At 36.7% G+C, this 26869-nt stretch overlaps 1 protein-coding gene and 3 non-coding genes across 4 annotated transcripts; 3 read left to right on the top strand and 1 right to left on the bottom strand.

Annotated features, from left to right (window-relative positions):
- Nucleotides 1-305: 305 nt before the first annotated feature.
- On the bottom strand, nt 306-26636 carry LOC124453456 (vacuolar protein sorting-associated protein 8 homolog). Its single transcript, XM_047004271.1, has 50 exons — nt 26491-26636; nt 26180-26245; nt 26007-26098; nt 25858-25939; nt 25659-25691; nt 25092-25146; nt 24862-24906; nt 24704-24783; nt 22829-22915; nt 22696-22763; nt 22522-22572; nt 22171-22273; nt 21475-21531; nt 20214-20294; nt 20083-20124; nt 19438-19521; nt 19101-19184; nt 17091-17177; nt 16937-17011; nt 16710-16745; nt 16515-16605; nt 16363-16409; nt 16144-16233; nt 15974-16020; nt 15482-15580; nt 14661-14701; nt 14487-14569; nt 13617-13706; nt 13460-13511; nt 13119-13234; nt 12229-12274; nt 12078-12148; nt 11942-11976; nt 10983-11061; nt 10808-10897; nt 9937-10076; nt 8829-8931; nt 8146-8235; nt 8016-8065; nt 7514-7652; nt 7086-7175; nt 6932-6992; nt 5820-5917; nt 4749-4827; nt 4010-4092; nt 2975-3055; nt 2332-2510; nt 1880-2027; nt 1706-1789; nt 306-746 (listed from the first exon to the last, which is right to left on the bottom strand). Exons 1-50 carry the CDS (start codon nt 26491-26493, stop codon nt 597-599), a joined length of 3963 nt encoding a protein of 1320 aa, XP_046860227.1. The 5' UTR covers nt 26494-26636; the 3' UTR covers nt 306-596.
- Nucleotides 17495-17610, top strand: LOC124453788. The gene has a single exon (XR_006951191.1). It is a non-coding gene; the product is annotated as a U5 spliceosomal RNA (small nuclear RNA).
- LOC124453785 lies at nt 18617-18744 on the top strand. The gene has a single exon (XR_006951188.1). It is a non-coding gene; the product is annotated as a U5 spliceosomal RNA (small nuclear RNA).
- Nucleotides 23949-24071, top strand: LOC124453794. The gene has a single exon (XR_006951194.1). It is a non-coding gene; the product is annotated as a U5 spliceosomal RNA (small nuclear RNA).
- Nucleotides 26637-26869: the final 233 nt, after the last annotated feature.

The raw sequence follows: 26869 nt of genomic DNA, 5'->3' as shown, positions 1-26869 counted from the left end.
GTGCACTTGGAAAACAGAAAAACCTAAACACATCACCATAATTTTGTCGGAAATGTTGACACAAAGCAAGCGACCATTTTGATTTTTACATTCGTAAATCTCATACTAATAAAAGCTTATATGAACGAATAGAGCTTATTTGGCATTCGTATTTTGTTATGATTTCATCGTGAGATAGACATAACGATGATTTTTTTTAGTTTACCGCAAGTTGGGTAGAAGTAAAGGCCGAGGATCAGTCGCGTTTTGCTACCTTTCAAATGGGTGATTTTTGAGAGATCCAAATTTAGGAAATACGGCATACGTTCATGGCAAAAAAGCAATGTGATAGTGCGCTTACATTGTACCACTAATTTAATAAATAATGATTTACATATTAAATTATTAATTCCATAAATTCGGCGATTGATGTAGGATTGTGAAATTATTAAGAAACAGTGCTTGTGACAGTGCATCTGTATGGAAACTTGTGCGCAATCAATTTGAAAACGTCACAAGTGGACGTCACGAAGTGATGCTTTAGTTATTTTATACATGAAGTATTTCATTGAAGACCTCAAGAGAGACCCACATGAGAAACCGGAAGTAAATACGTCTCACCTGTCTGTGTACTGGGAACGAGGGGCAAGATGTAACTGAAATTCGTCATCCTGTAACAAGTTCTTGGTTGCTAACCTTGACCTTCGTGTTCGAGCTGAAAAACCTCCGACATCGTCGTCTTTCAACAGTTCATTCAACATCTTTAACTAAAAAAAAACGCCGAATAATTTTGCTTAATAAAGGACCTCAAAACAGAAGCTATACCACAAGAATTGAAAAAGAAAACAGAAATACTAACGCATATCTATTATCAACGAATTACCAGCGCAACGAGTTGCTCAAACCTAACTTAAATTAGCGTTTGCCTTTTGTCTTTTTTCGGTTCTGCTTTGTGTTCAGTTTTGTGTATATTTTAGATTGACTTTTCCTCATTCTTTTCTGTCTTCTTCGTTTCTACACCGAGTTAGTAATGGGTTTACTATTGCATCGTCTGTATCGACAGTTCTCGTTTAGTTACCCCAATACGACTTAAATCTATGTTTGCATTTTTTTCTTGTTTTGCCCCTGGCTTTCGTATTTAAAACTCTGTGTATTTTATGTGGACTTTTACTGGTTGTTTTCAGTCATAAATGTGACTATACACCATTTAATCTACGAACAAGTTATCGACTGTTTAAGAAAGAGATACTCTACATTATTTAAACTTGTGTTTGTATTTAATGCCTTCTTTTGTGTCTGCTTTTGCATTTGATTTTGTATTAATTTACGTACACTTTAATATTCGGTGTTTATGTGTCTGCACCATGTTAGCAGTGGGTATGTTTTACATCTACTGTACAGCAAGTTATCGACGAGTTGCTTTAATTCATAAAAATTTGTGTTTGCATTTTTGGCTTCTTGTTAAACGAATATTTTTGTTAGCAGCTGGTAATCAATAAAAATTTCAGAAATAAAAAATCCTTTCTCTTTAACTGACGGTGCATAGGCAAAGGCCATTTCTTACAGCTAAACATAAAACGTTTACTGATGATGGAAAAAACATTCTACACGAAGGAGAATGCAGCTCTCACTAACAAACAGTGACTTTCACAGATTATATTTTTTCAATCCATCGTTTCAACTGGCTGTGACAAACAGAAAAAACCGTTTTAGAAAGAAAACCAACCCGCGATGTTCCTTTTTGATGTTTTCTTAGTCTTTGTAGTGCTTCCGTTTGTTCCTCACTCAAGTTAAATGTTTTCTTCAAAGGCTGTAAAAGATTCGACAATAAAAACAAAGAACAGTTCTTTGAAAAGCAATCGAACACCGCAGACACAGAATATCGTGTGCTCGTTCCTACCTCGACCTGTTTTGATGCCGATGCTTCACGACGTATAGCGACGTTATTACGCTTGCCGACGTTGCTCTTTGAAAATTGTGTGGAAAACCAGTTGTCCTCATCGCCATAATGGCTACGCAAGCAACCCATATGATAGCAATTACCATTTCTATGGCGTAGAGAAAAATATACCGCATTTTTAACCGAATAGTATCCACAAAATCGGAACAGAACATCAAGAACATCCTCAGTTATTTTTGGGTAAGCGTTATACGTCATTATTTCGTATTTCCGGTAGTGCGGGAAACAAAATGGCTGACAAAACATTCTGACAAAAATCTATCCAGGGAGGGGAGCAATTGCCTGCACACAAGCTGAGTGGCAAAATAATAACCTACATAAAGTACTTGATCAAAATTCAATGGAGAAAACCTCTGTATGTTAATTCATAATGTTAGATAACTATTACTGACCTAAATATCACTAGATCACCACGATCGTTGGCTACCGTCTCCTCCTTCAAAATGCGTCGCTGACAAAGCGGACAAATTGTCTGTTTTAGCTTCACACCGCGATTCATCAAACTTTTCATGTAACTTAGCGAGCGATGGAGATCTGAGGCGAGCAGGTGGTTTGTTGTGGTCAGCAGCGTCTGGTAAAAAATCAAATAGCATATTATTGGTAAGTTGTAAAAACAATTTTTTTTATTCATCGTATAAAATACCAAAATAACAAGTAAACAAATAATCAAAAAAAGTGGAGTGACCAGACAAGTTTAGAAAAATTAACAAAAAATCGCTGTGAATCTTAATTCGCGCTATTAATTATACGGAACCGAAGCGAGCCACCTTTATAAGCAATAGTAGTTTGCACAAAGAACGAAGACCCAGAATAATGTCATTTTAAGCTTGATGTTTGCTTGTATGAGCAAATTGATAAAGTCGACCTTTCAGGAACAAGTTTACTGTAAAACACGCCGACAATTCGTCATAAATCATTAACTGCAGTTAAAACGATAAGTCAACACATCAAGCAGCACCAGGCTTAGAGTAAAGTTTAAAAAGCAATATGAAAGTAGCTTGCAAAAACTACATATGCTGAAGTTAAGACCTCTACCTCTTCATAACTGTAAGTGTCCAACATTCCCATGATCAGTTCGCGAATTTCGCCAAACTTTCCCGAGTTATAAGTTGGATCCTATGAGACATAAGTAGCAACGAAAATTAAAATCCTCTACGTGATAGACCTACATACACACTTTGAATTCTGGATAAGTTGATGGACAAAGAGTAGAAAATTATAAAGATTTGTCCTAGGTGATTGAAGCTGATCGAAGTTGAATGGAAATGTGGTTGAATGAAGAATATAGTCATGCAGCCGTCTTTACATGTACAAACTAATATAATTATACTCCCCCCAATGAGCACGACTAAGTAAATATTATGCTTAGTAACAATTCAATTGAGAATTAATCTGAGCATGCGCAGTCCACTCCACCAACTGTCCAAGTAAATATCATGCTTCGTAACAATTCAACTGGATGTACTAGCAACGGTTATGGAGTAATTAGCTCGCTCAAGTAACAAGATTTCAGATAAATAATCTGCGCATGCGCAGTCTGCTTGAGCATGCGCAGTCAACTTGACCAGCTGACCAGCTGCCAGATGTATCGATTAACTTCTTCTGACCTTCTTAGCCTTTTTCTAACACTTATAATTCAAGATAACCTTCAACATGTTTTATACAATTTTTATTGATTTATATCTTTCTGATTCAACACACTCATTTACTGTTACTCATGTATCACGAGAAAACCATGCAAGGGCTTCATGGAAAACAAGGATTATCTGGTTCCCTTAATTAACATGTGACGCTCTAGTGTTCAACTATCTCGAGGTATCGGGAGGCATGGACCGAAAATGGGATTTTTGTTTTCAAACTTTGTCATTTTTCTTTACAAGAATTCTTTTAATAAAGAAACTAGAACATCCAAGGATACTGTAAAGGTTTAAACAACATCTGCTATTTTGATTTATAATACAAACCAACTCTAAACATGTTTATACGTTTTTAGATCTTTTACGATGTAAATTTCTCATAACTCTCTCGTTATGAACGAGAGCCTCCTTATACAATCCAACGGTAACCTACCTGCAAAATCTTCTGTAATATCATTGGTAACGAAATATGGCCTGTCATACTGTTGAGAACATGGCGAGTAAGATCTTTGAATGCTTTAACAAAAGAGAAAGAAAAACTTGGAGGGTACACAATGAGGTCACTGGAACACAATATATCAAAATGTGGGAAAACATTTAGAATACCAGTTGAGTTTGAGTTTAAGCTTTGATTGTAACGGTTATCAAGCTTCTTCAAGCTAGTGGGGATTTCAGAGTTAATCTAGGCACTTAATCAAATGCTTAGTTTAGTACATAAATTTATGTAACGCGTAGAGTCTCGAAGATTTACTCAATAATCACGTCTGAATTACATTTGAAAACAACACTGCCCAAGTGCTCTTTGTCTCCGTCGACTGATGTATGCGCTGTTTTCCATTACACAACCGACAATGTTAAAAAATTTACACAAATAACATTCATTTCTCAAAGTTTTTCTGATCTCGATAAAATGTTTAAAGAATTTTGAAATGGAACAACAAAACCTGAAAATATCTTCTATTCATTGACTAATCATATAAAATCACGACAAACATAAATTGCATTCACCCCCGGGAAAGCTTACACTATTTAAGACTCGTTTGACCAGATATCAAGGGATAACGATAAGTCTCAAACGCCGGTAGAGCACATTTTATATGCACTTCTATGACGTGCACATCACAATCTGTCGATAATAAAATCCATTCGCAAAAAGAAATATGAAAAGTTACCACAAAAATGATTGCTCGTCATATCAGTGAGCCTTCGCTGTGGAGACATGACTGCTTCCAGCAAAGGAAACCACAAATTCTGAAAACATAGATTAAAAAAACCCCTCAAAAGTGATAAAGAGGAAAGTGATCTACACAATCCATACACTCCAGGGGTCGGTCGCACGAAGAACGCAGAGTTGCAAAAAAGCTGCGGCTACAAAGGCACCACCCGTGAGAAAGGTTTCCTTTAAATGAGGTTTGTGCGGAGGAACTTTGAAAGTTCAGCATTCCAATTAATCACATGAATGTATATGAAAAATAATACTGCACAATGCTAATTCCTTCTTGAGTCAGAGACTGTTGTGTTGGTTAACAATGTATAAACTAACACAATATAACTAATAATATAACACAAGATAATACCAAGAAAGACCTTAGTAATAACTTTGGTGCAATTGAAGCGCATTATACTTTACTATTAAGGTTAATTGCTTAATTATAATATGTAAAACCCATAGTTACCCATAATTACGATATGAACAGCAGGTAAGGCAAGTATAAAGGGAGAAAAAAACTATATCAAATTTGAAGGAAATTAACAAACCACAAAAAATGATGAATAAAAGCTGAGGAAAATCATCAAATAATTCTGTCAAAAATTCAGCATCCTCTCACGTCACTTGTTTTCAAGACACGAAATCCTAACCCGGAGAAAGGTTGAACTCTTCGGCAACTCGGGAATAGCGCTATCCCCTGGATGGCAAATTTTTTGAACGTTTAAAGAAACCTCATAAATGAGAAAAATGTAAGATTCGAAATGAGCAATTCACTAAAAGAAAATACTTCTTCGGTGATTGCAAAAATTTCTACGTCGTAAGGGAAACACAAACACGTTTTTTACAAGTTTGAAAATTTTACAATCCAATGTATAACGCTACCCAGTCTTCGTACGACCTCACCCCGTATGTTAGGGTAAAATAGTTAAGTATATTTTTTGTTAGACGAATGGAAAAGCTATGTATACGGCAAAATGAACACAGTGTTGATCAACAATTCATAGGCAAAATATCAAAACATGGTAATACACACCTCCCGCTCAGTCTCGTTCATTTTTCGAGAATTACGCTGACACAACTGTATAACAACCACCAGCGTCGTCTTACATGTTGTCAGCAAATTACTCAGTTCTATAAAATATACACAAATGTTTTAATTCTTTACAGATAAAATTCTCGATCATACATTATTGTTGGTAAATACCCTCAGTAAATCATAGTTATATATAACTGTTCCTGTTGGTAAATACCCTCAGTAATTCATAGTTATACATAACTGTTCCTGTTGGTAAATACCCTCAGTAATTCATAGTTATACATAACTGTTCCTGTTGGTAAATACGCTCAGTAATTCATAGTTATACATAACTGTTCCTGTTGGTAAATACCCTCAGTAATTCATAGTTATACATAACTGTTCCTGTTGGTAAATACCCTCAGTAATTCATAGTTATATATAACTGTTGGTAAATACCCTCAGTAATTCATAGTTATACATAACTGTTCCTGTTGGTAAATACCCTCAGTAATTCATAGTTATATATAACTGTTGGTAAATACCCTCAGTAATTCATAGTTATATATAACTGTTCAATAATAATTGTTGAAAAATATCAGTAATTCATAGTTATATATAACTGTTGGTAAATACCCTCAACAATTCATAGTTCAAAATAACTGTTGGCAAAATACCCTCAGTAATTCATAGACATGCATAACTGTTCGTAGAAATCCTCACTATTCATAAGCAGCGCTAGGAAAAACTGACCGAAGCTTCATAAAATCAAATGTCCTCGTGTTTTCATCGTGAATAGATTTTCATATTATTTACAGGGGGTGACGCTAAAAATTCTAGGAGGGTGAGCTGGTAAGGATGTGACGTAAGGCAAACTAAGTGTTTAGAACTGAGTGCGGTCTGGTAGTTCAGCCATCGAAGAAAGTTGAAACAATGCCAAGAAAAACTCTTCTAAACAGTACTACTAATTTGTTTTGCTAAAAATGGTGGGGAGGGTGTGTGGAAACATTTTTCAGAGTGGCGAAGAACTGATTTATGGGGGATTAAATCTGATGTTTAGAGGGATGGCACCCCTCCACCCCTATTTTTGACCCCGTCCACGATTTTCATTATTATCACACACATCGTACCTCTTGCGCTGACTCTATTCGTGAAACCTCGATCCAAAGCTACTACACGTTTCTCCAACGCCTTTCGCATGAAAAATTGAAGTATTCAAATAGTACGAACGGCATATACATGTGCACAAACAGCAGGAGGCAAATTACGAAAACATCAAGTTACCTGAAGTAGTAGAGAAAACGCCGCTTGGATGTCGCCGGATCTCTCTAACAAATACGCAGTTGCATCGGTCACCTCGTATCTTTTAACAATCTATATTAATGTCACAATATTAAAACTGTATTTTATCCTTGACGTCACAATCACCGCGATGACGTCACATTCGATTCATGTCTTCCACCTTTTACGGTAATGACGGTACCATAACGTATGTTGAGGTATTGCTAGGCATGCGCAGTTTGAAAATGGCCTTCGGAATTATTAGCAATTACGTGTCGAACAAGCCATTGCAAGAAGCCAATAGAGAAAGGGTGTGCTTGGTGTAATGTGGAGGTGTGAATTAATTAGCAATTGGGAAATTTTGATTTTGAAAGTGGGTTTGATATTTGAGGCTTTAAAGACCCTCATAATTTTGATAAAGTGGTAGGTACCTCCAATGTTTCCTGCAGTCGATAGTTGCTTCCGGAAAGCAAGTAACGATACACGGCAGAGGCTTCAAATTCGCACATCAACTGGATAAACTGTTCGTTTATTGATGCATCCGACGGTATTTCAAATTTCGATGAATTACTGAAGAGAGAACACGAAGTGATTAAAGCATTCAATCATATACACAGAGCCGTCATTGAAACGTTCATTGGGAGGGGGGGAAGTGTTTTTTTTTTCATATATTCAGTTGTGCCAGATCGATTTCTTTTAATAATAATTCACTTAAGAAATCTAGCAAAGTATATTAATATATGACGCTATTCAATAAATATTTATTTTTTCTTACATATATACTTGTATTTAATGGCTCATTTAAAAGCTCTCGGCTGGGCTTTAATACTTATTATAAGAATTCACTTAAGGAATTAACAATTCACATTCACATACGGCTCTGCATAAAGACGAAAATCAGTGAATGGACATAATGAGTAAAAACGAACAAACCTCATATCGAATATACTTTTCAGAAAATTGTAAAGAATTTGTCGCTGATCCTGGGCAGCAAAAGGGTAAAAAAAGTGTTGAACAATTAAACTTTCATTTCATTTTGAAGACATAAACAGAGCAAGACAACCTCCAATTTTGCAATAGCCCACTTCAAAGAATCAGGAAAATGGATCATGAACATATGAGATGTCTCCCGTGTATCGACGGAGACAAAATCCTGGAGAAAAGAAAGTTTTAACTTCAAAATAAAATATACTTAAATCAAAACGCATTGAAAATTTGTATAAAAGCAACAACACTTCAACAACAATGATTGTGTTTTAATTCACTTATATATAAATATGAATCAATGTACACCCTCCCCTCCCCTCAGACAGTAATTTATACTAATCAATGATTTAGAGCCCAATCCCTTGGATGTTTAAGTACCGTATCAAGGTGACGCGAGGACGCTATCTTAAAAGGTGGCAAAATGCAAAACTCACAGTCAAAAATAAGTTAAAGAAAGTTCAAAACCAACTCTATCGAACATTTTAAAACCAAACCTAGTCTGTCAACTCTGCAACTGTACATATCAACACAGGAAAAGCAGATTTTAGTGTAAATAACGTCAGATTTGCCACCTTTCAAGATGGCGGCTTTCCTCACTTGTAACTATAGAATTTTTGTCGTGGAAACAGGTTACAAGTATCCAGTACTATATTGACTTATAAGTCATTGATACTAGCCAGTAATTTTTCAAGAATTGTCAGTTTTCGTTCAACTACACATACATCAGTATATCCCTAAACAGTATTATTTTACACTAACCGATAATTTTTCAAGAACAGTCTGTTTTAGTTCATCTCTATCGAGGTCAGTGTATGCATCATCGCTCATCTTCGATTTAACAAACTCGAAAGCTTGGTGCTGCATTTAAAAACGTTCAACAAGTATTAATTTTCTTTATTTTCTTCAGCATGATAAACTACTTAGTTAAAGTGAACATCATGTGTTTCAGCATGGTAAACTACTTTGCTAAAGTGAACATCATGTGTTTCAGCATGATAAACTGTTGTTAAAGTGAACATCATGTGTTTCAGCAAACTACTTAGTTTGATCAGTGCATGACTACTTGAGTGAACATCATGTGTTTCAGCATGATAAACTACTTAGTTAAAGTGAACATCATGTGTTTCAGCATGGTAAACTACTTAATTAAAGTGAACATCATGTGTTTCAGCATGATAAACTACTTAGTTAAAGTGAACATCATGTGTTTCAGCATGATAAACTACTTAGTTAAAGTGAACATCATGTGTTTCAGCATGATAAACTACTTAGTTAAAGTGAACATCATGTGTTTCAGCATGGTAAACTACTTAGTTAAAGTGAACATCATGTGTTTCAGCATGGTAAACTACTTAGTTAAAGTGAACATCATGTGTTTCAGCATGGTAAACTACTTAATTAAAGTGAACATCATGTGTTTCAGCATGATAAACTACTTAGTTAAAGTGAACATCATGTGTTTCAGCATGATAAACTACTTAGTTAAAGTGAACATCATGTGTTTCAGCATGATAAACTACTTAGTTAAAGTGCATGTGACAACTTACCTTAGTCTAGATTGATCTCAGCAAGATAAACTACTTAGTTAAAGTGAACATTCAGCCATACTGTGAACATCATGTTTTCAGCATGTAAACTATTTCATCATGTGTTTCAGTGGCTGAAATACAAAAACAGGAAAACAACATGTTAATCAATAAAAGAAAATGTATGATTGCACGTAAAGAACGAGGAAACATTACCATACTGTCGTCGTTTTATGTAAAAGCATATTAATAAACAAAAAAACATTGAAAACGTGATTGCATAAAGAACGAAACAAGATCTTTGGGATTTTCACCAAAGCATATTAATATTTTATACTAACAATTTTCCATTTTCAGCTAAAACCAGAATTCGTTCATCGTCGAACTGTTTCAAAGCTCCCGAGTCCATGAGCTCCAACAAAGCTTGTTCTCTTTCGTCATGACGAACGGTCTCTTCAGGATTAGACAGATATTCCAGTACCTAAAGATGGTCATAATAAAGGATTATGTACAAGGTAGAAATGCGTTAATGTTATAATGTGGACATGGTGCGATATGACGTCATGACGATGATGCTAAGATTTAGTGATGTCATGATCTTATGATGTCATGATGATGATCCTATGATTCAGTGATGTCATGATCTTATGATGTCATGATGTTGATGCTATGATTCAGTGATGTCATGATCTCATGATGTCATGATGATGATGCTATGATCCAGTGATGTCATGATCTCATGATGTCATGATGTTGATGCTATGATTCAGTGATGTCTTGATTATATGATGTCATGATGATGATGCTATGATCCAGTGATGTCATGATCTCATGATGTCATGATGTTGATGCTATGATTCAGTGATGTCTTGATTATATGATGTCATGATGATGATGCTATGATCCAGTGATGTCATGATCTCATGATGTCATGATGATGATGCTATGATTTAGTGATGTCATGATATAATGACGTCATGATGATGCGCGGTCATTGTAGAGTTACAATAAAGTACAAAAGTAAAGATGCACAATTTGGAGAAAAATATACTCACAAAAAAAAACTACGCTTTAGTACCCGTATTACAAAAACATACAAAATTTCTATGACTTAACAATCCAAACATTCCAAAAATGTCGCTTCTTTTCGAACGCCTTCTCCCCATCGTTGCATAGGCGAAAAAAAAGTTGTGCAAAATCGTGATTTGGTACCTGCTCAAAAATCACTTTGTCCAAATAGATGCCAGAAGTTTTGGCCATTTGACGAGCGAGAAACGTAAAGAAGGAACCAACTTGAGTCGGCTGAAAAACCACAGCAAAAACAATTGATTTGTGCAACAACGTCTTTGATTGAAAGCGTCACATGTAACCGAATACGAATACGTACAGAAAAGCCTGTTCCCTGAACGATAACTTCAAGGAGAACATTTATAAATCTTTGTCGTCCAAGCACAGTTGCAGTTGCACTAAAAACAGATGAACATCGTTATATATATAAGGTCATGATTTTAGCTGTGATATGAATGAGTTTAGTCAGTTAAAAATTGCTGTGATGTAAAAGCCACTTTCCATGAAAAGATAACATGCTTCAATAAGGAACATCTGTGGCTCTGAGCAATGACTTAAGAAAGTTCAAATCGTACACAAATCACGAATCGAAGTGAATTTGAGCTAATCCAACGGATTACAACAAAGTACTAGGTATAAGGGATTTTAAACCATGTCAAATAGACAATAAGATTTACTTTCACAAAAAGTACGGCTTGTTCAAAGAAAGAACATTGATCACAAACAAAACAAAATCGAGAATTTTGAGATCCCGTCAACTTGGTTGAAAAAAGCCAGCCAGCTATAATGGCCGTTTAGTCTGTGGACATAAAGCATGGTTCGCATAATGCTAAGTAATTTAGAAATTCAAGCACTTTTCAAGGACTTTCAAGGACATATTTTGAAAAATTTAAGAACGAGGAAGACCATGAATTTGCACACAAAACACTGCGAAAGCAAGAAATCATTAAAAACATCATCAAAATTAAAACAAAAAACTTTTTCTTATGAATCAAGAGGAAATGTTGTGTTTTCATATGACTTGAAAGCCGCCATGTTGGTAGGTTCCTTCAAAGTTCCGACATCAACCCCAAAGGCCTTTTTTTGCATTAAAGGGTTAAGATACAAAAATGCGATAAAAAATTGAATTCAACAAATTTCAAGAACAATTTAATAAATTCAAGTACTCTTAGAGCTCAAATGAATCAGAAAATTAATTATAACCCAGCAGAAAATGTGTCATATATGGTATAAAACAAAAAACGTTATTGGAGAAAATGAGAAGGATTAAATACTCACGCACAATCTTCGTCAAAACCAGGCTCCTCAAACGCCTACAGAATAATTGTGGGACGAAAAATGAAGAACAATAAGAAACAAAATGCGCATGCTTAAACGTCGAAATTAGTTTAGAAGTTTTTTTTTAAATTCTTACCAATGATAGGACATTCAAAAATTCAGGCGTATCAAACTGCAATAATGTTAAAATATTCGGATATCTCACGCCTAAAAAAAATGAAAAACTAATGTCATAATATTTAATAAATGAACTGTGAACAAGGTAAAAAAACAAAGACACAACTAACCGACAGAGCCTCGACTTTGTAACGTTTTTAAAAGCGTTCCTGCAACCTAAGAAGAAAGAAAACATTGCTCTCTCGAATATTCCTTGCGTGTGTTAAATGAAAACGGCGTTGGTGTTTGAATTGTCGGAAAGCAATACTTAGAAGTTATCAGAAATTGTCGATCTACGCCATCTTGGTGCATAATTTAAAACGAATTTTAGCGAAGTTCTTTCGCTGCGAAATGGAAACACCACATGATTATGGTTATACCTCTGATATATATAAAGACTGGATAACGCAACCTAATTCATGCGCCTAGAAAATTTTGAAGCCAACTTTTGACAGCGGCGGCCGTATTGGACTATCCACTTCTAGTTTATATTTTATAATGAATTTTTATCATATTTTGTATTCCTGTTATTTTCTCTTCCAGAAATCACGCCAAATCTTTTGTTATGATATTTACGCAACGTGAGAAGATTAATCTAAGAAATTTAGCAAACATGAGTTTTTGCCCAAAACCGTTCTCATGTAGTCTTGCCATCATAATAATTCTTCTTTGTCCCAATAGTAAGACATATGATCAAAAATAAATGCGAAAGTAGCAGTTTGTTGTATAAAACTTATATAAAAACTGAAAAAGTGCATATTCCAATATGGCCGCCACCCGGCTTCAAGTCAAGCACTGAGTAGTGTTATCCAGTTTTATACATATCAGTGGGTTATATACGCCAGGGTATGAATATATGAATATTATCACCCGCAACTATCGATTTTGCTAAGTCAATGTAGCAATAATAATGCTACACTTACAGCTGGGGACAAGACAATCACTAGATTGAAAGTATTTTCCTTAATTGAACGCACCCAACCAACTATTAAAGGTAAAGTCGACTATAACAACTAAATACCTGTTCCCTAACTGGTTTGACCAGTTCTTGAGGTATGTTACCGACGGAATAAGCTCTTCCAGCAAAACAACTGCTTATATAGACAAGTAGCTTGTTGCCAAGATCTTGTGTTTCTTCTACACAACAACGGTAATAAGAAAATAAGTTTAAATTAATAAAACGTAAATTAACGGTCGCGCAGAAGATAGCCATTCTGCGAAATACCCGAACAATTTTTACATTATTGTAGGACAAACAACTAAAAATTAAGACCTCTTAACAACTGTTCAACTTTCTAACAACTAGCCACGAGAATTCAATATAAAAATCGATGAAAAAGAATAATAATCGCTTGAAGTCACCTTTCAATGGAAGTTTAGACTCCGCAGTTTCCCTAAGGATCCGTAACAGTTCCTAAAAACGCAGATAAGACAGAGCAAAATGACAAATGTGAGGTATGGCTATATGTAATGACTGAGTTGGTTATATTGTAAGATATTTGTTGGAAAATCAGCGTACCTCAAGGGGAGTGGAAAAATCAGCCATGCCACGATTGTAAACATATATAACTGCATCGTACAATTTATACTTCCAACATAATTTTACCGTCTGTAAGAAAAAGATTGAAGATAACGTAAGATGCTGCTCTTTAATGAAATGAATGGATGGATAATGGGAAAATAGAAGAACAGCGATTGAAGAGGGTAGGGAGAACGAAGAGAAGAGTTGTGGTCACTCTGTAGAACATGATGGTGACAGGAGAAGACAAATGTCGTTTTGAATGAAGATGGTGACTGAAGATCAGAATTTTGAGTAAAGAGTGAACATAGCAATTGAAGACAGCAATGGTAAATTAAAAAGAAGAAGTTGATTTAAGACAAGAAGGATAACTGAGGACAAGGAGGATGACTAAGGACCAGGAAAAGCACTAAAGACAAGGAAGGTGACTAAGGACAAGGAAGGTGACTAAGGACAAGGAAGGTGACTAAGGACAAGGAAGGTGACTAAGGACAAGAAGGTGACTAAGGACAAGGAAGGTGACTAAGGACAAAGAAGGTGACTAAGGACAAGGAAGGTGACTAAGGACAAGAAGGTGACTAAGGACAAGAAAGGTGACTAAGGACAAGGAAGGTGACTAAAGACAAGGAAGGTGAGTAAGGAGAAGAAAGGTGACTAAGGACAAGGAAGGTGACTAAGGACAAGGAAGGTGACTAAGGACAAGGAAGGTGACTAAGGACAACGAAGGTGACTAAGGACAAGGAAGGTGACTAAGGACAAAGAAGGTGATAGAGGAAAATTATGGTGTGTGAAGAAAAGCAAGTTTAGTGGTCACTAAAAGATATTGCAACGATTGTCAAATAATGGATAAGGTGCTCGCATATACAAAACCTGATCAATATCAACATCGACTAAGTCCAAGTGAACGAGACATCTTTCAACGTCTTTAAGTCTCTCCATCTTTTGATAGTGATCTAGCAAACACAAGACCACGAGTAAAAAGAACATAAAATTTACATGACTAATCAAACATGACTATAAGTCGCGAAACCCCGACCCACTCACCAATAAAATCTTTCATGACAATAGGTGTAAGTGAAACGAGCCTATAAAAATAAAAAATATTTTCAACTTTACGATGCAAAAAAACTGCGATCGTTTTTTACGTGTGAAGACAAAAAAAGTTGTCAATCATACGCGGAAATGTCAAAGTTGTCCTCTATCTTTCGTGCGAAGAAATTTCATCGTTGTTGCTACAAATGAGACTACGTAGACAAAGACTACGTACACAAAGACTACGTAGACAAAGACTACGTAGACAAAGACTACGACACACAAAGACTACGTACACAAAGACTACGTACAAAGACTACGTACAAAGACTACGTACACAAAGACTACGTACACAAAGACTACGTACACAAAGACTACGTACACAAAGACTACGTAGACAAAGACTACGTACACAAAGACTACGTACACAAAGACTACGTACACAAAGACTACGTACACAAAGACTACGTACACAAAGACTACGTACAAAAGACTACGTAGACAAAGACTACGTACACAAAGACTACGTACACAAAGACTACGTACAAAAAGACTACGTAGACAAAGACCACGTACACAAAGACTACGTACACAAAGACTACGTAGACAAAGACTACGTACACAAAGACTACGTACACAAAGACTACGTAGCAAAGACAAGCGATTGACATGTCAACAAATCTCTTTAAAAAGCATAAACACAAAGCCAAGGAACCAAATGCAGCAAACATTCAAAAACTGTCAAAATCTTCTTCAATAATTGAAGTTTTCGTAAGCACTACAAGTATTAAACAATGGAAATATGTACATATGACACTGTTATATGCATATACCTTTCTTCTTCAATATAGGATTGTAAACATTCGAGAAAAGCCTCTTTAATAAGCACTGCAGGTGATATTTTCTCGTAGATAACGGAGAATAATATGTCACTAGAAATACGGTACGAGTTACAATTACGGTTTACCAAGGAATTTTTCAAAACAATTTTGATTAGTAAGGTTAATCTGAATTAGTCCATTAAACACCTGGTCATATTTTCTCATCGAACCAGTTGCAAGCAAAGCAATAAGAGCCATTCTATCAGGAAATGAAGGTTCATTACAAGGCAACCTTAGGGCCAAGTGAGGTAAATGCGCCAGTAGTTATATATTTAAAAAATGCTCAGCGGTTTATTACAGGAGAGGATAGGTTTAGTGTAACGCATATAGCTTAGCATACAGCAATAGAGTGACATGATCTCGCGGATGAGATGAAAATTCAACCAAAGCCATTGTTGTTATAGCAAACGCGAAGAAGAAAATGACAACATTACGTGTTCTTACATTGCATCGATAACCACACAATATTCTATGCAAACTGCCATTGCCTTCTATATAAAATATAAGTATTTGACAATCAGATACATTTTAGGAAAAATATCAACTCTAGCAAATAAGGGATATCGTCTTTAAAGGAAATAAATGAACGCTGACGGTTGTACAATCGTATTCACCTCGTAGTACCCTCGTGGATTTTCGTCACCTGACGTTTCGTGGAATTCCTTTACAATCTTCTCGACATAACTTTGAACAAGGTTTTCGATCTGAAATGTCGAGAAAAATTGACAAAATAATGGAACAACGAGAACGTTGATTGTAAGTGACATATGTCAATATTCATGACGAGAGAAAACTATACAACTTATACATTTTCGTGCAATTCATTATGTTACCGTATGAGCAAGGATATTTGCTTTTTCCTCCTTGTTTCCGTATAGACCTTAACGATTAAACGTGTTTGATTGTGAGACAAATGAGTCCTTTATACAGTCTGATAACATGGACCAAAAAATGCCCAGAATGTACCAAATGCAGATGAACATACCTAGCACACCCTTAGCAGAGCGATTGTAGAATGAAAACGCCAATTTCAGGGCTCCGACAAAATCATCTTCACGTAAGAAAACCGCTATCCTCTGCTCGACAAAGTTTAGGTGTGATAAACAGTATATTGCGAGGGATCGTGAAGGACAATAAGTGATAATAAGGACTTAAGAGGAGCCATATTAAGTATACTCACATCGTTCCAAGTCCTCACGGTGAACACGTGGATGGACTGTAAAAACATTTCAGAACATAAATGAAAGAGACTCTTGAGGTTCGGGTTCAACCGCAATGAAAAAGGGAACAGTCGTGGATATAATGTTTGCAAGGAAGAATGTAAATCCATGTTAAAGATTCGTCACACTTAAGACAAATGCACAAACAGTAATGATGGTACTGGCCCTACCAATACTTTGTCCTAACCTTCCGTCCTAACATCAACAGCTGTGAATTATAGGCGATAACCGACTGATAACAGGAATGCTCGCTCGCAAGAGCCTGTCGTGTATAATAATACAAAAAATAAAGTTATGTTGGTACCGCCAATAACTATACACAGCCCAATATACAACCTTACCAGAGCTTCGCTAACGTTGCCACCGTTCGACAAAGATTTGAAGAAACTGCTGCCGTAGACAAGTTCCACGCTGTCAAGATCCAACTTCTGGTATTAAAGAAAAATAAAGTTGAAATTAAACCTAAGAAATGCAAAGGAGAAGCGAATTCGTTGACACTTACGATGAACTCAAAAGAAAAAGCACAAATTATGATCACGCATGCTTTGAGAACTAATAAACCGACGCTTTTTCTTAAACCGTAACTGATGCAAAGTGTTTTAGATGTTTGTGGATGTAGATCGTCAAGGTAAGTAGACCTGGACGATCTACATTTACAAACATGTAAGGATACTCCCGGGTTCAAGCCATTTACATTATTGCAAACTGTTTTGTTATTCAAATAATAAAACGTTAAATCAGTAACAAACTCTGGTTTTCCTTCAACCCGCCTATAAATCTTTCGCCTTTTACTAAAGATTTCCGTGGAGGAGAACAACAGAATGAGTCTATAGACTAATTTTTCTTCACCCAGCCGGGATGAAGGCCAGGTCAACGGCGGGGTCTATCTTCAAATCATAAATCAAACACATCCTCCGATCCTTTAACTGGCCAGTCACTAAGCAGACCTTTATACAGGGTGCATATGAACAATCATTCGTGCTCAAAGAAGGTCAAGCTAGCTATGAGTCAAAACAGAGAATAACATGTGCACTATTCATCAAATTTTCTGAAATTTACGTACTTTGTAAAACAAGACCCAAACTTTCATACCAAGAAAACAAAATTGATAAACCTTTCACCTTTTAACTATGCTATACCGGTCACAAGCCCGGGACTTGTAGCATATAAGGCTCTCTGCTTTTGAGTAGACTTGTCTCGTTTACAAAGAAGAGGAGTGGAAGGTTAATTTCTCAAATTTCGTTAGATAAGGTCGTTATTGTTTGTAGTTGTTGGTTATAGCATTATGCTATCATTCTTTTTGTTTGACTTGTATCACATATCATTCGCGCTTGCACAAGCCTTCAAATCGCGGTTTCTGTAAGTTCCGTAAACCACCGTAATGTTTTTCGAAATTGAATTTTCTGGTACCCATACTAGCAGAAATCTATGAGATATTTGGTTAAATTCATAATCCACGAAGCATTTCAAAATTATCTACTTTCTTGAGATACACCCTGTATAAAGTTATATTTCATGGACGCTCGCATTGCTTCAGTTCTAGGTTGTTTAGTCATGACAATTTATGATGCTATATTAATTCATGACGCAAACTAGTTAGGATTATGATAAACAATAACGTCTCATAGGAAGACGGAAAAATGGAGCCGAATGGAGTCTCAATTCAAAGTCTCCGGCTTAAAAAACCAGCTCAGCTTACAAGTGAACACGACGACGCGAGTGCTTTGACCCGATTGACCTCATCGCTTTTTTGTGATTTCACCTTCTACGCATGTTCAAACTAAATACGGCCCACGCTTTTCACAAACCGTAATTTCAAGAGCTTAATTGTTCATATAAATAAGAAGAATTACGCCGAAGTCAGCATCAACTCTGGTTTTCCTTCAATCCGCGTATAAATCTTTCGCCTTTTACTAAAGATTTCCGTGGAGGAGAACAACAGAATGAGTCTATAGACTAATTTTTCTTCACCCTGCTGTCCCTCACGGCAGGGTATTATACAATGAAAACAAAATCGATGATAGCGAGAAACGTTAAAACCGATGGGAAGTTGAAAATTTTTGCGCAACTACCTGGGATGCGTTTACGTATTTTAACCATATCTCCGTTGAAGAATTTCATCGTACGCGCTCGTAAAAATTAAATAAATTTAGAGTGACAAACTCTACCGGTTCCAAGCATGGGACTTGACTATTTCAAGAACAGCGAGTGGAACAAAACGTAACAAATGATTTTGTATGATTTGTTTGTTATAGTTTGAAATACGCGTTGTGGAGTTTGTTACTCTAAATTAATCACATCTCCGTTCTCACTAAATTCCAGTAGAGTACGCTAATTAGACAAAGACATACCTCGAGAATTTCACCGTTTCTGACATTCATCAAATGAATCCCCTCCATGGCGTCAACGAGACAAATCAACTGCGCATCGAGCCACTTGAAATACAACAGATGATGCGACATTAGGGCATGTACATTCTACCTTCGATTTGGTGTGCTTACCCAAGCACAATTTCTTTCCCGCTAATTCAAAATAAAGTTGGGGAGTGATGTAGGATTACGAAAGATGGAAACACGGGACGGCGCGGGGACAGAAAACGTAATAAATCCCCTCTACTTCTCTTGCACGTGCTCTTCGCGTGGATAATACTCAAGAATCAATATATTCGGGCGCAGAAAAAAAACTTACATGAAGTGCTATGATCTTAAACTGAGTTGTCACTTCATCAAATTTGCTGAACCCAACGTTTTCCTCTTCATGTCGCTTGTGAAACTAAAACGATGCAGAGATATCGTATAAAAGATGAGCATCCCGGTCGCAGGCAACTCTTTGGTATGGACAGCAAAAGGCTTTGTTCAGGTTCAGACACACACTAGCCTACGTCATAAGCCCATATCTCTTCCATTGGTCTATGCCTTATAAGCAATGACATGACAGAAAAGTTTGCTCGGTGCCGTAGCAAACGTCGCATGCGTTTGAGCTGTCGCATAAATTATACTGCCTTATTCATAATTATTTCACTTTGTAATTTCCATTTGCAAATATTTATATCGAAATGTTATTGCCAAATGAGTTATTCACAGCTTAGTAGTGTATTTTTCGTATATTTCGCCGGCTGGAATGATTAAAACGATAGAAATTGTACGAACGATGACGTCGGAACAAAGTTGGAAGCCGTTCACGTGTGCTTGAGTGTAAGGCAGTATAATTATGCGACGGCTTAAACGGATGTGACGTAGGAGGGACAAGATTTCTTCGATATTGCATGGACCAATGCATTATGACAAGCCTGGGTCTATGACGTACGCTGCTTGGGGCTAGAGAAACACTTACGCCAAAGAAATAAATCTTGGAGTCTCTTGCAAAAGCGAGGACCTACAAACAACATCCATTACTCAGAGTCCACTTAACAATAAACAACCAAACTTTCCACACATCACTTTATCTGCGATTATTTTACCAACCGGGTGTAAGGAGGTGTTTGAATTTTCGTGTTGAATGAGAACGAAATTCCAAGCAAGTAACGGAAGACTGTCTGGGGATCCCTATGGGTATTAAAAAATATTTGTATTTCGCTGAAGCAATTTGCGTTCACTCTTGCAACAAAACAACAACGGTTTACTCGTATAGATAACTGCAAAAGCACAAATCTTTTATAGAAATATACAAGTGAGCAAAACGCATTTCGCTATAAATACTGGTTAAATGCAACTTTGAAGTCATAACCGCCAAAATCAAAAGTATCTGCTTTGCAGTTGGAGCAAAAGACGTAGAAGTAAACACATTTTCTGAGGAAAAAACCCTCTGTTTAAAAAGCCCGTTCACACGATCCGATTTTTCGGATCCGACTGTTTCGGTTCCGACTGTTGGTTGCTTGTTTAGACTGTCCGATAGTTTTGTTGATATTTATATTCGTTTAGATGTTTATAGTCTTGAAAGCAGCAATTTGTGTTATCCAGCACATTCATCGATATATTTGCATATTTTTATACTCGTTTTCAAGTCTTTTTCAAATCTAATTTCTCGCGTTAGCTCAAATTTCGGAAGTATAGAGAGTAAAAAGCTTCAGCCTAGTCGGCTTCCTTTGATGTTGGCGGAAGAAAATAGAGCAAGTTCTATTTCCATCCGATTTTTGAGATTGACGGATCCGACTGTCGAATGCTCACTTTATACGTGTTCACACGTCCGTTTATCGGGATCCGACGAAATCGCATTGTGTGAACGGGCCCTCAATGCTGTCAACAGATACTAAGATAATAAGGAAATGAAGAAGTCCGTAGCTAAACTCGTTTGCTACGGACTAATAATTGAAAAACCGTTGTAGCCGAGCAGGAGATGGCAAGCATTCTAAAGTGAACTCGATGTACCAAGAGTGGTGGTGGTTTTTACGTTAATCAACATGAAGTATCATGGGATAAGAGCATGTAAATAAAACAATGGAAAGAAAGACTTGGAGGGGCAGCACTTACGAAATGATGGATTGAAAAAGGATGGAAGAATTGGGCCTCAATTAAAGAGTAAGATGCTCACAACAAGCATTGATGGGAAAACGAAACCGCGACCAACAACTCTCCTAGGAATTAAGGTTTAGGCAAAGGGAACTAACTACAGCTCACGAAATACCGAAACATTTTGATTTTGATTTGTGTTGACTGTAACTCGATTGCTGACAACAAGAAAAGCAAGCCGGAGAAGTTAAACTTCAAACGATCTCTGATATCTTACCTTCAAACCAAATGTAAAGATGACTGAAAAGTGTGGCTTCAGAGCAAGAACAACGATCTGTCAGAAGGAATAATAACAATCTACATTATACACATGCATCCTGTTTAATCCATGGTTTCCAAACTACATTGTATACACATGCATCCTGTTTAATGCATTATTTCCAAACTACATTGTATACACATGCATCCAGTTTAATCCATGGTTTCCAAACTACATTGTATACACATGCATCCTGTTTAATGCATTATTTCCAAACTACATTGTATACACATGCATCCAGTTTAATCCATGGTTTCCAAACTACATTGTATACACATGCCTCCTGTTTAATCCATGGTTTCCAAACTACATTTCATACACATGCATCCTGTTTAATGCATTATTTCCAAACTACATTGTATACACATGCATCCTGTTTAATCCATGGTTTCCAAACTACATTGTATACACATGCATCCAGTTTAATCCATGGTTTCCAAACTATATTGTATACACATGCATCCTGTTTAATCCATGGATTCCAAACTACATTGTATACACATGCATCCAGTTTAATCCATGGTTTCCAAACTATATTGTATACACATGCATCCTGTTTAATCCGTGGTTGCAAAACTACATTGTACACATGCATCCTGTTAAATCCATGGCTTCAAGCATCTTGTTGTAAATATCAAAAGACCACAAGCAAACCTTGGTGAGAGTTGCAAGAGCCAGCACGGATCTTTCGGCAAGCGAATAGTTTTTCAATGATTCCGGAAAATGGAGAGGTGAAAGCACACATACTTCACCCCGGCTAAAAGCGAAAGAGACAAAATGAAAAAAAGTGCCCCGGAGCATTAGTAGATTGCTGACCCCAAAGCAGTTAGAGTAGCCAGCCTGCATTTTCACAACAGTATCGTGAACCATTTTTTTCAACTACATCTGATTACCCACGCAATCAGCGAACGCTAAGATGTTCGCAAAATGGATTAAAAATTGTGCCGGTTGGACTACTCCTGTCGGCGCGCAAAAAAAATCAACGCAGAAATTTACTATCCTAACCTGCCCGAAAACACCACCTGGGAATCGTAAGTGCGCATGCCAATCATCTTTCTGTAACAGTAACAATATAAAATTTCTCGATTTAGCTATAAGAAACAGTTCACACGATGAACAAAACGTACCGAGTCACATGAAAAAACTGATGTTTCTTCATGTGATAATCAATGGACTCACTTGAATGTCAGGAGAAACACGGAGCCTCCGCTGTCACTGCACACTGCTTCCGTGAGATCATCTGTAAACTGAGGGATAACAATGGATCGAAGAGCATCCTGTTTCGTATCTAAGTTAACTCAGTTATACTCACCTGAACATGAAGCACAGCGGAACCCGGGGGGTGGGCATCTAAGATAGATCGAACGCATTTGCCCGTCAAGAGATCCCACATTGTTATCTAAAACACAAAATGCAACAAATGGTCATATTTCAGAAATTGGCCGACCGGCGATGTGTAGACCTTCCTTCCGAAGCAATGCCTCGGGAGGGTGTAAGGGGGAGGGGAGCATAAATTTAGCTGTCAAGTATCTATACACAAAGCGGTCCAGAAATATGTTCATAAACATTATTTGCTACCGAAACGGCACATCTAGAATGAAGCAACTATAGATCTGGTGACACCGATGTACTTCAAACTACAGTGTGTCCAAAAAGCAACAGAAACGGCACATCCAGTATGAATCAACTATAGATCTGGCGACACCGATGTACTTCAAACTACAGTGTGTCCAAAAAGCAACAGAAACGGCACATCCAGTATGAATCAACTATAGATCTGGTGACACCGATGTACTTCAAACTACAGTGTGTCCAAAAAGCAACAGAAACGGCACATCCAGTATGAATCAACTATAGATCTGGTGACACCGATGAACTTCAAACTACAGTGTGTCCAAAAAGAAAAAACAAACAGCAAAATTAATTATCTAACGCATTGAAATGAAATTTAGTCTGCACTGGCTATTTGTTTCGCCTGCTTGATTTAGTTAAACGCTAGTTTGTCCATCCTCGTTGCAACTTATGAGGAAAACACGACTACGTTCCTGTGGCTGTTGTAACTCGGTTGATGTCGCTTTGAATCAACAAAGATTTTTGCGTAGTATGTTCAAACGATTCGCAAGAAAGAATCCGCGCTTTTTATGAATCGCAATTCAATGAACATGATTATTCATATAAAAAATGGAATACTGCTATGAACCGTCAAAATTTCGTACTTGAAGGAAAACCGGCGTTTTTACGACATCAGCGAAGAGAACAACAAAATGAATCCATACTGGTCCATAAACTAATTTTTCGAGACGCCCACTGTTTGACTTTTCTACGCATGCTCGTAAACATCCAACTAGATAAAACCCACGCCTTACACAAACCGCAATTCAATGAGCTTGATTCTTCAGATAAACAATGTAATAACGCTGTCAACAATCAACAAACTCTGGTTTTCCTTCAATCCGCGTATAAATCTTTCGCCTTTTACTAAAGATTTCCGTGGAGGAGAACAACAGAATGAGTCTATAGACTAATTTTTCTTCACCCTGCCTAACGGCGGGGTCTTCCTTTTATAAAATAAAATCAAACACACGCGCTATGGGAAAGTCCCAGTGCCTCGATTGTACGTTGCAGAGTATTGTGATAAAAATTTCTTATTGTTTCACAAACGACAAGAATTAGTTTGGGTAAAGAACAAACAATAATATTATAAAGTAAATGGTTTGAACCCGGGAGTATCGTTACATGTTTGTAGATGTAGGCCGTCCAGGTTAGTATAGTCCTGAGAAGGACTGTTTTTGTTGTTGTTGTCTGACGTTTCGACAACCTTAACGGTAGTCATCTTTACTCCTCATTTGACTCTGAAGATGACTACCGCTAAGGTTGTCGAAACGTCAGTCAACAAAACAAACAGTCCTTCTCAGGACTATACCAACCTGGACGATCTACATCTACAAACATGTAATAATATCATCATACAACCGAGCTTCACATCGCTTACTGTATGAATTTGGGCCATCAATGTCACACATAACAACATTAACAAGATACAATACTCCACCAAACTACACCTAATCCAAACTCAAGCTCCCTCCCCTACACAACTAAAGTTTATCCATCCTTGCGTAATTAACCGCAAAAGCTTCAACGACAATACACAAATAATAAAGAGATCATCGTAGCATGTGAAAAATACCTGTCCTTTAGCATGGCCACACAATAATCTTGTGGAATTTGTGTTGATACCCAAAGCAGTAACTGCACCATATTCGGCGCCTAATGACAGATAAAAACTCACAGAATGATTTGAATATACCACAAGAGCAGGTCATTTGTTATCAAGCATATAGATACCTTGAGCTTTTGTTCCAAGCACAAGTTGCAAAGCTTGTTTGGCATCTAATAACAATATATTTAAATGTTTGTAGATGTAGATTGTCCAGGTGAGTGCAGTACTGAGAAAGACCTTGGTGTTGGTGTTGACAGACATTTAGACAACCTTAGCGGTAGTCATCTTCAAAGTCAATAGTGATCAATTGTCTAAGCTAGTTCTGCCAACTAGGTTAGATAGTCATGTGACCTACCAAATATCAAGACGATCCCATGAGAGGTTCCCACAGCAACCACAGTAGAAACAGCCTTAAATAGTTATAAATATTTATTTACATCAAATCAAAATGTGTACAAAGAACAAAGGACCTTCATTGAACCAACAACCATTCTTTGGATGAGTATGTATAAATCAGTCATGAAAATAGCCAAAAGTAAGCCTGGCAAAGAAATGCGGACCTTTGCGAGACTAAAGTCAGAAATTTCAGCAATTTCTATGATGGAATGTTTGATGGCAAATTAAAAGTACTTGGAGTTTACACCGCATTGAACGTTTGAAAAGATGACAAAATAGTTCTAACTTCAATTCTCCATCTAAATTCGATCATGATCGTCAAGCAATTAGAAAGGTTTACTTATACAATATGCAATTTACAAAAAAACACTATGAATTTTTCTACGATAAAATGCAACAAATCTTGGAGACAGACAAGTTGCCATTTGCATCAGCATTGTCAAATGCCAACCTTGTTTTCAAGGGCATGAACGTTGAACAACACCTAAAATATATGCTCAAGCTGTTGGCTAATATTAAAACTTACCATGGCTGTAGGCAATCCAGCATCCATACGACTCTACATATATAAGCAAAACCAACAGACAAAATATAAAAAAAGGGCAACTTAAATAATGTGATCAATAAACTAAACATTTTTATAAAAAGAACGATGAAAATAAGCCCATTGGGCCATCAACATCTCATATATTTAGATGCATAAGTGTTCAACTTTTTTCACTTACTGATGCTGATAAAACTTGCGCAGAAACTTTGTGCAAGACAACATGTCTTAATAGGGAACCGTGGACGTTTTCCTTCACAGGACTAGAGCGAAATTTTATTTTTAAAGGACAATGAGCAAGCATGGACACATCACTGTGTTTTATTTCACCTTGGTGTGTTGTCCTTTGAAGGCTTTCGTTCATTTAGAATATCTTCCAATTTCACGTCGGCAGCAACCTCCATTTCACCAAAATCATCTTTCTGTTGTGAATACAAAAGGCAAAAACTCAGATTTCACAGCACAGTTATAAGACACTTTTGTACCATTTCAAATAGACATACTTCGTTTAAGATGCTTTCCAATGTAGGCACGTCATTCACAGCCGGTAAATCCGACTCAAAGTCAACCTGTCAAATTGAAGATTCGTGTGACTTAACACCAAACCAACCTGAACCATTGATTTACACGGCAATGGACTATTTAGTGTCAAAACTGTCTAAACTAACAGAGATAAAACAACTCAACACAAAACCGTGAAATTCTCAGTTCAAATCAAACGTTAAATAACACATATTTTTACACTATCGCTACAAAAGCAGGAAATGGACTTATTGGAAACTTAACGACATGTAATTTTGCCCGTAAATCTTACCATGGGCGAATTTCTTGAATATTTCGAGGAAGCAGAAGCATACTTATCAGTACTGGTTTCACTATAATCAAACAACTGATTGTCTAAAGTTTCAGTGGCAGCCAGTAAACTGTTTAAATTCTGCAAATCTTCACCGTTTGCCGCCATGTTGGCGTAACAACACGCTTACATGAAGTAGAGCCAGACTTCCTGTCTTCTCGCTCTTCAACTCGATAAAGTTCCATATAATTCTGAAACACGCGCTTCGGACCTAATTTTTACGATCCTAGCGATGAAAAATCGCAAAAGTTCATAACAGCTATTTAAACAGAGTTTGTTTGAAATCCTCACAGCATATGTATAACGTTTTATGGTGCGTTTGTATTGATTAATTAGAGAG

This window comes from Xenia sp. Carnegie-2017, unplaced genomic scaffold (genome assembly GCF_021976095.1).
Source record: "Xenia sp. Carnegie-2017 unplaced genomic scaffold, XeniaSp_v1 HiC_scaffold_25, whole genome shotgun sequence".
NCBI classification, from domain to species: Eukaryota; Metazoa; Cnidaria; class Anthozoa; order Malacalcyonacea; family Xeniidae; genus Xenia; species Xenia sp. Carnegie-2017.
This window is presented reverse-complemented; position numbering and strand designations above follow the sequence as displayed.

Coding starts and splice junctions, on each gene's coding strand:
- LOC124453456 (XM_047004271.1), bottom strand. Junction 19,185..19,437: donor TTAAGATCATAGCACTTCAT/GTAAGTTTTTTT, acceptor TTGTATTTCAAG/TGGCTCGATGCGCAGTTGAT. Junction 17,012..17,090: donor GCAACGTTAGCGAAGCTCTG/GTAAGGTTGTAT, acceptor TATACACGACAG/GCTCTTGCGAGCGAGCATTC.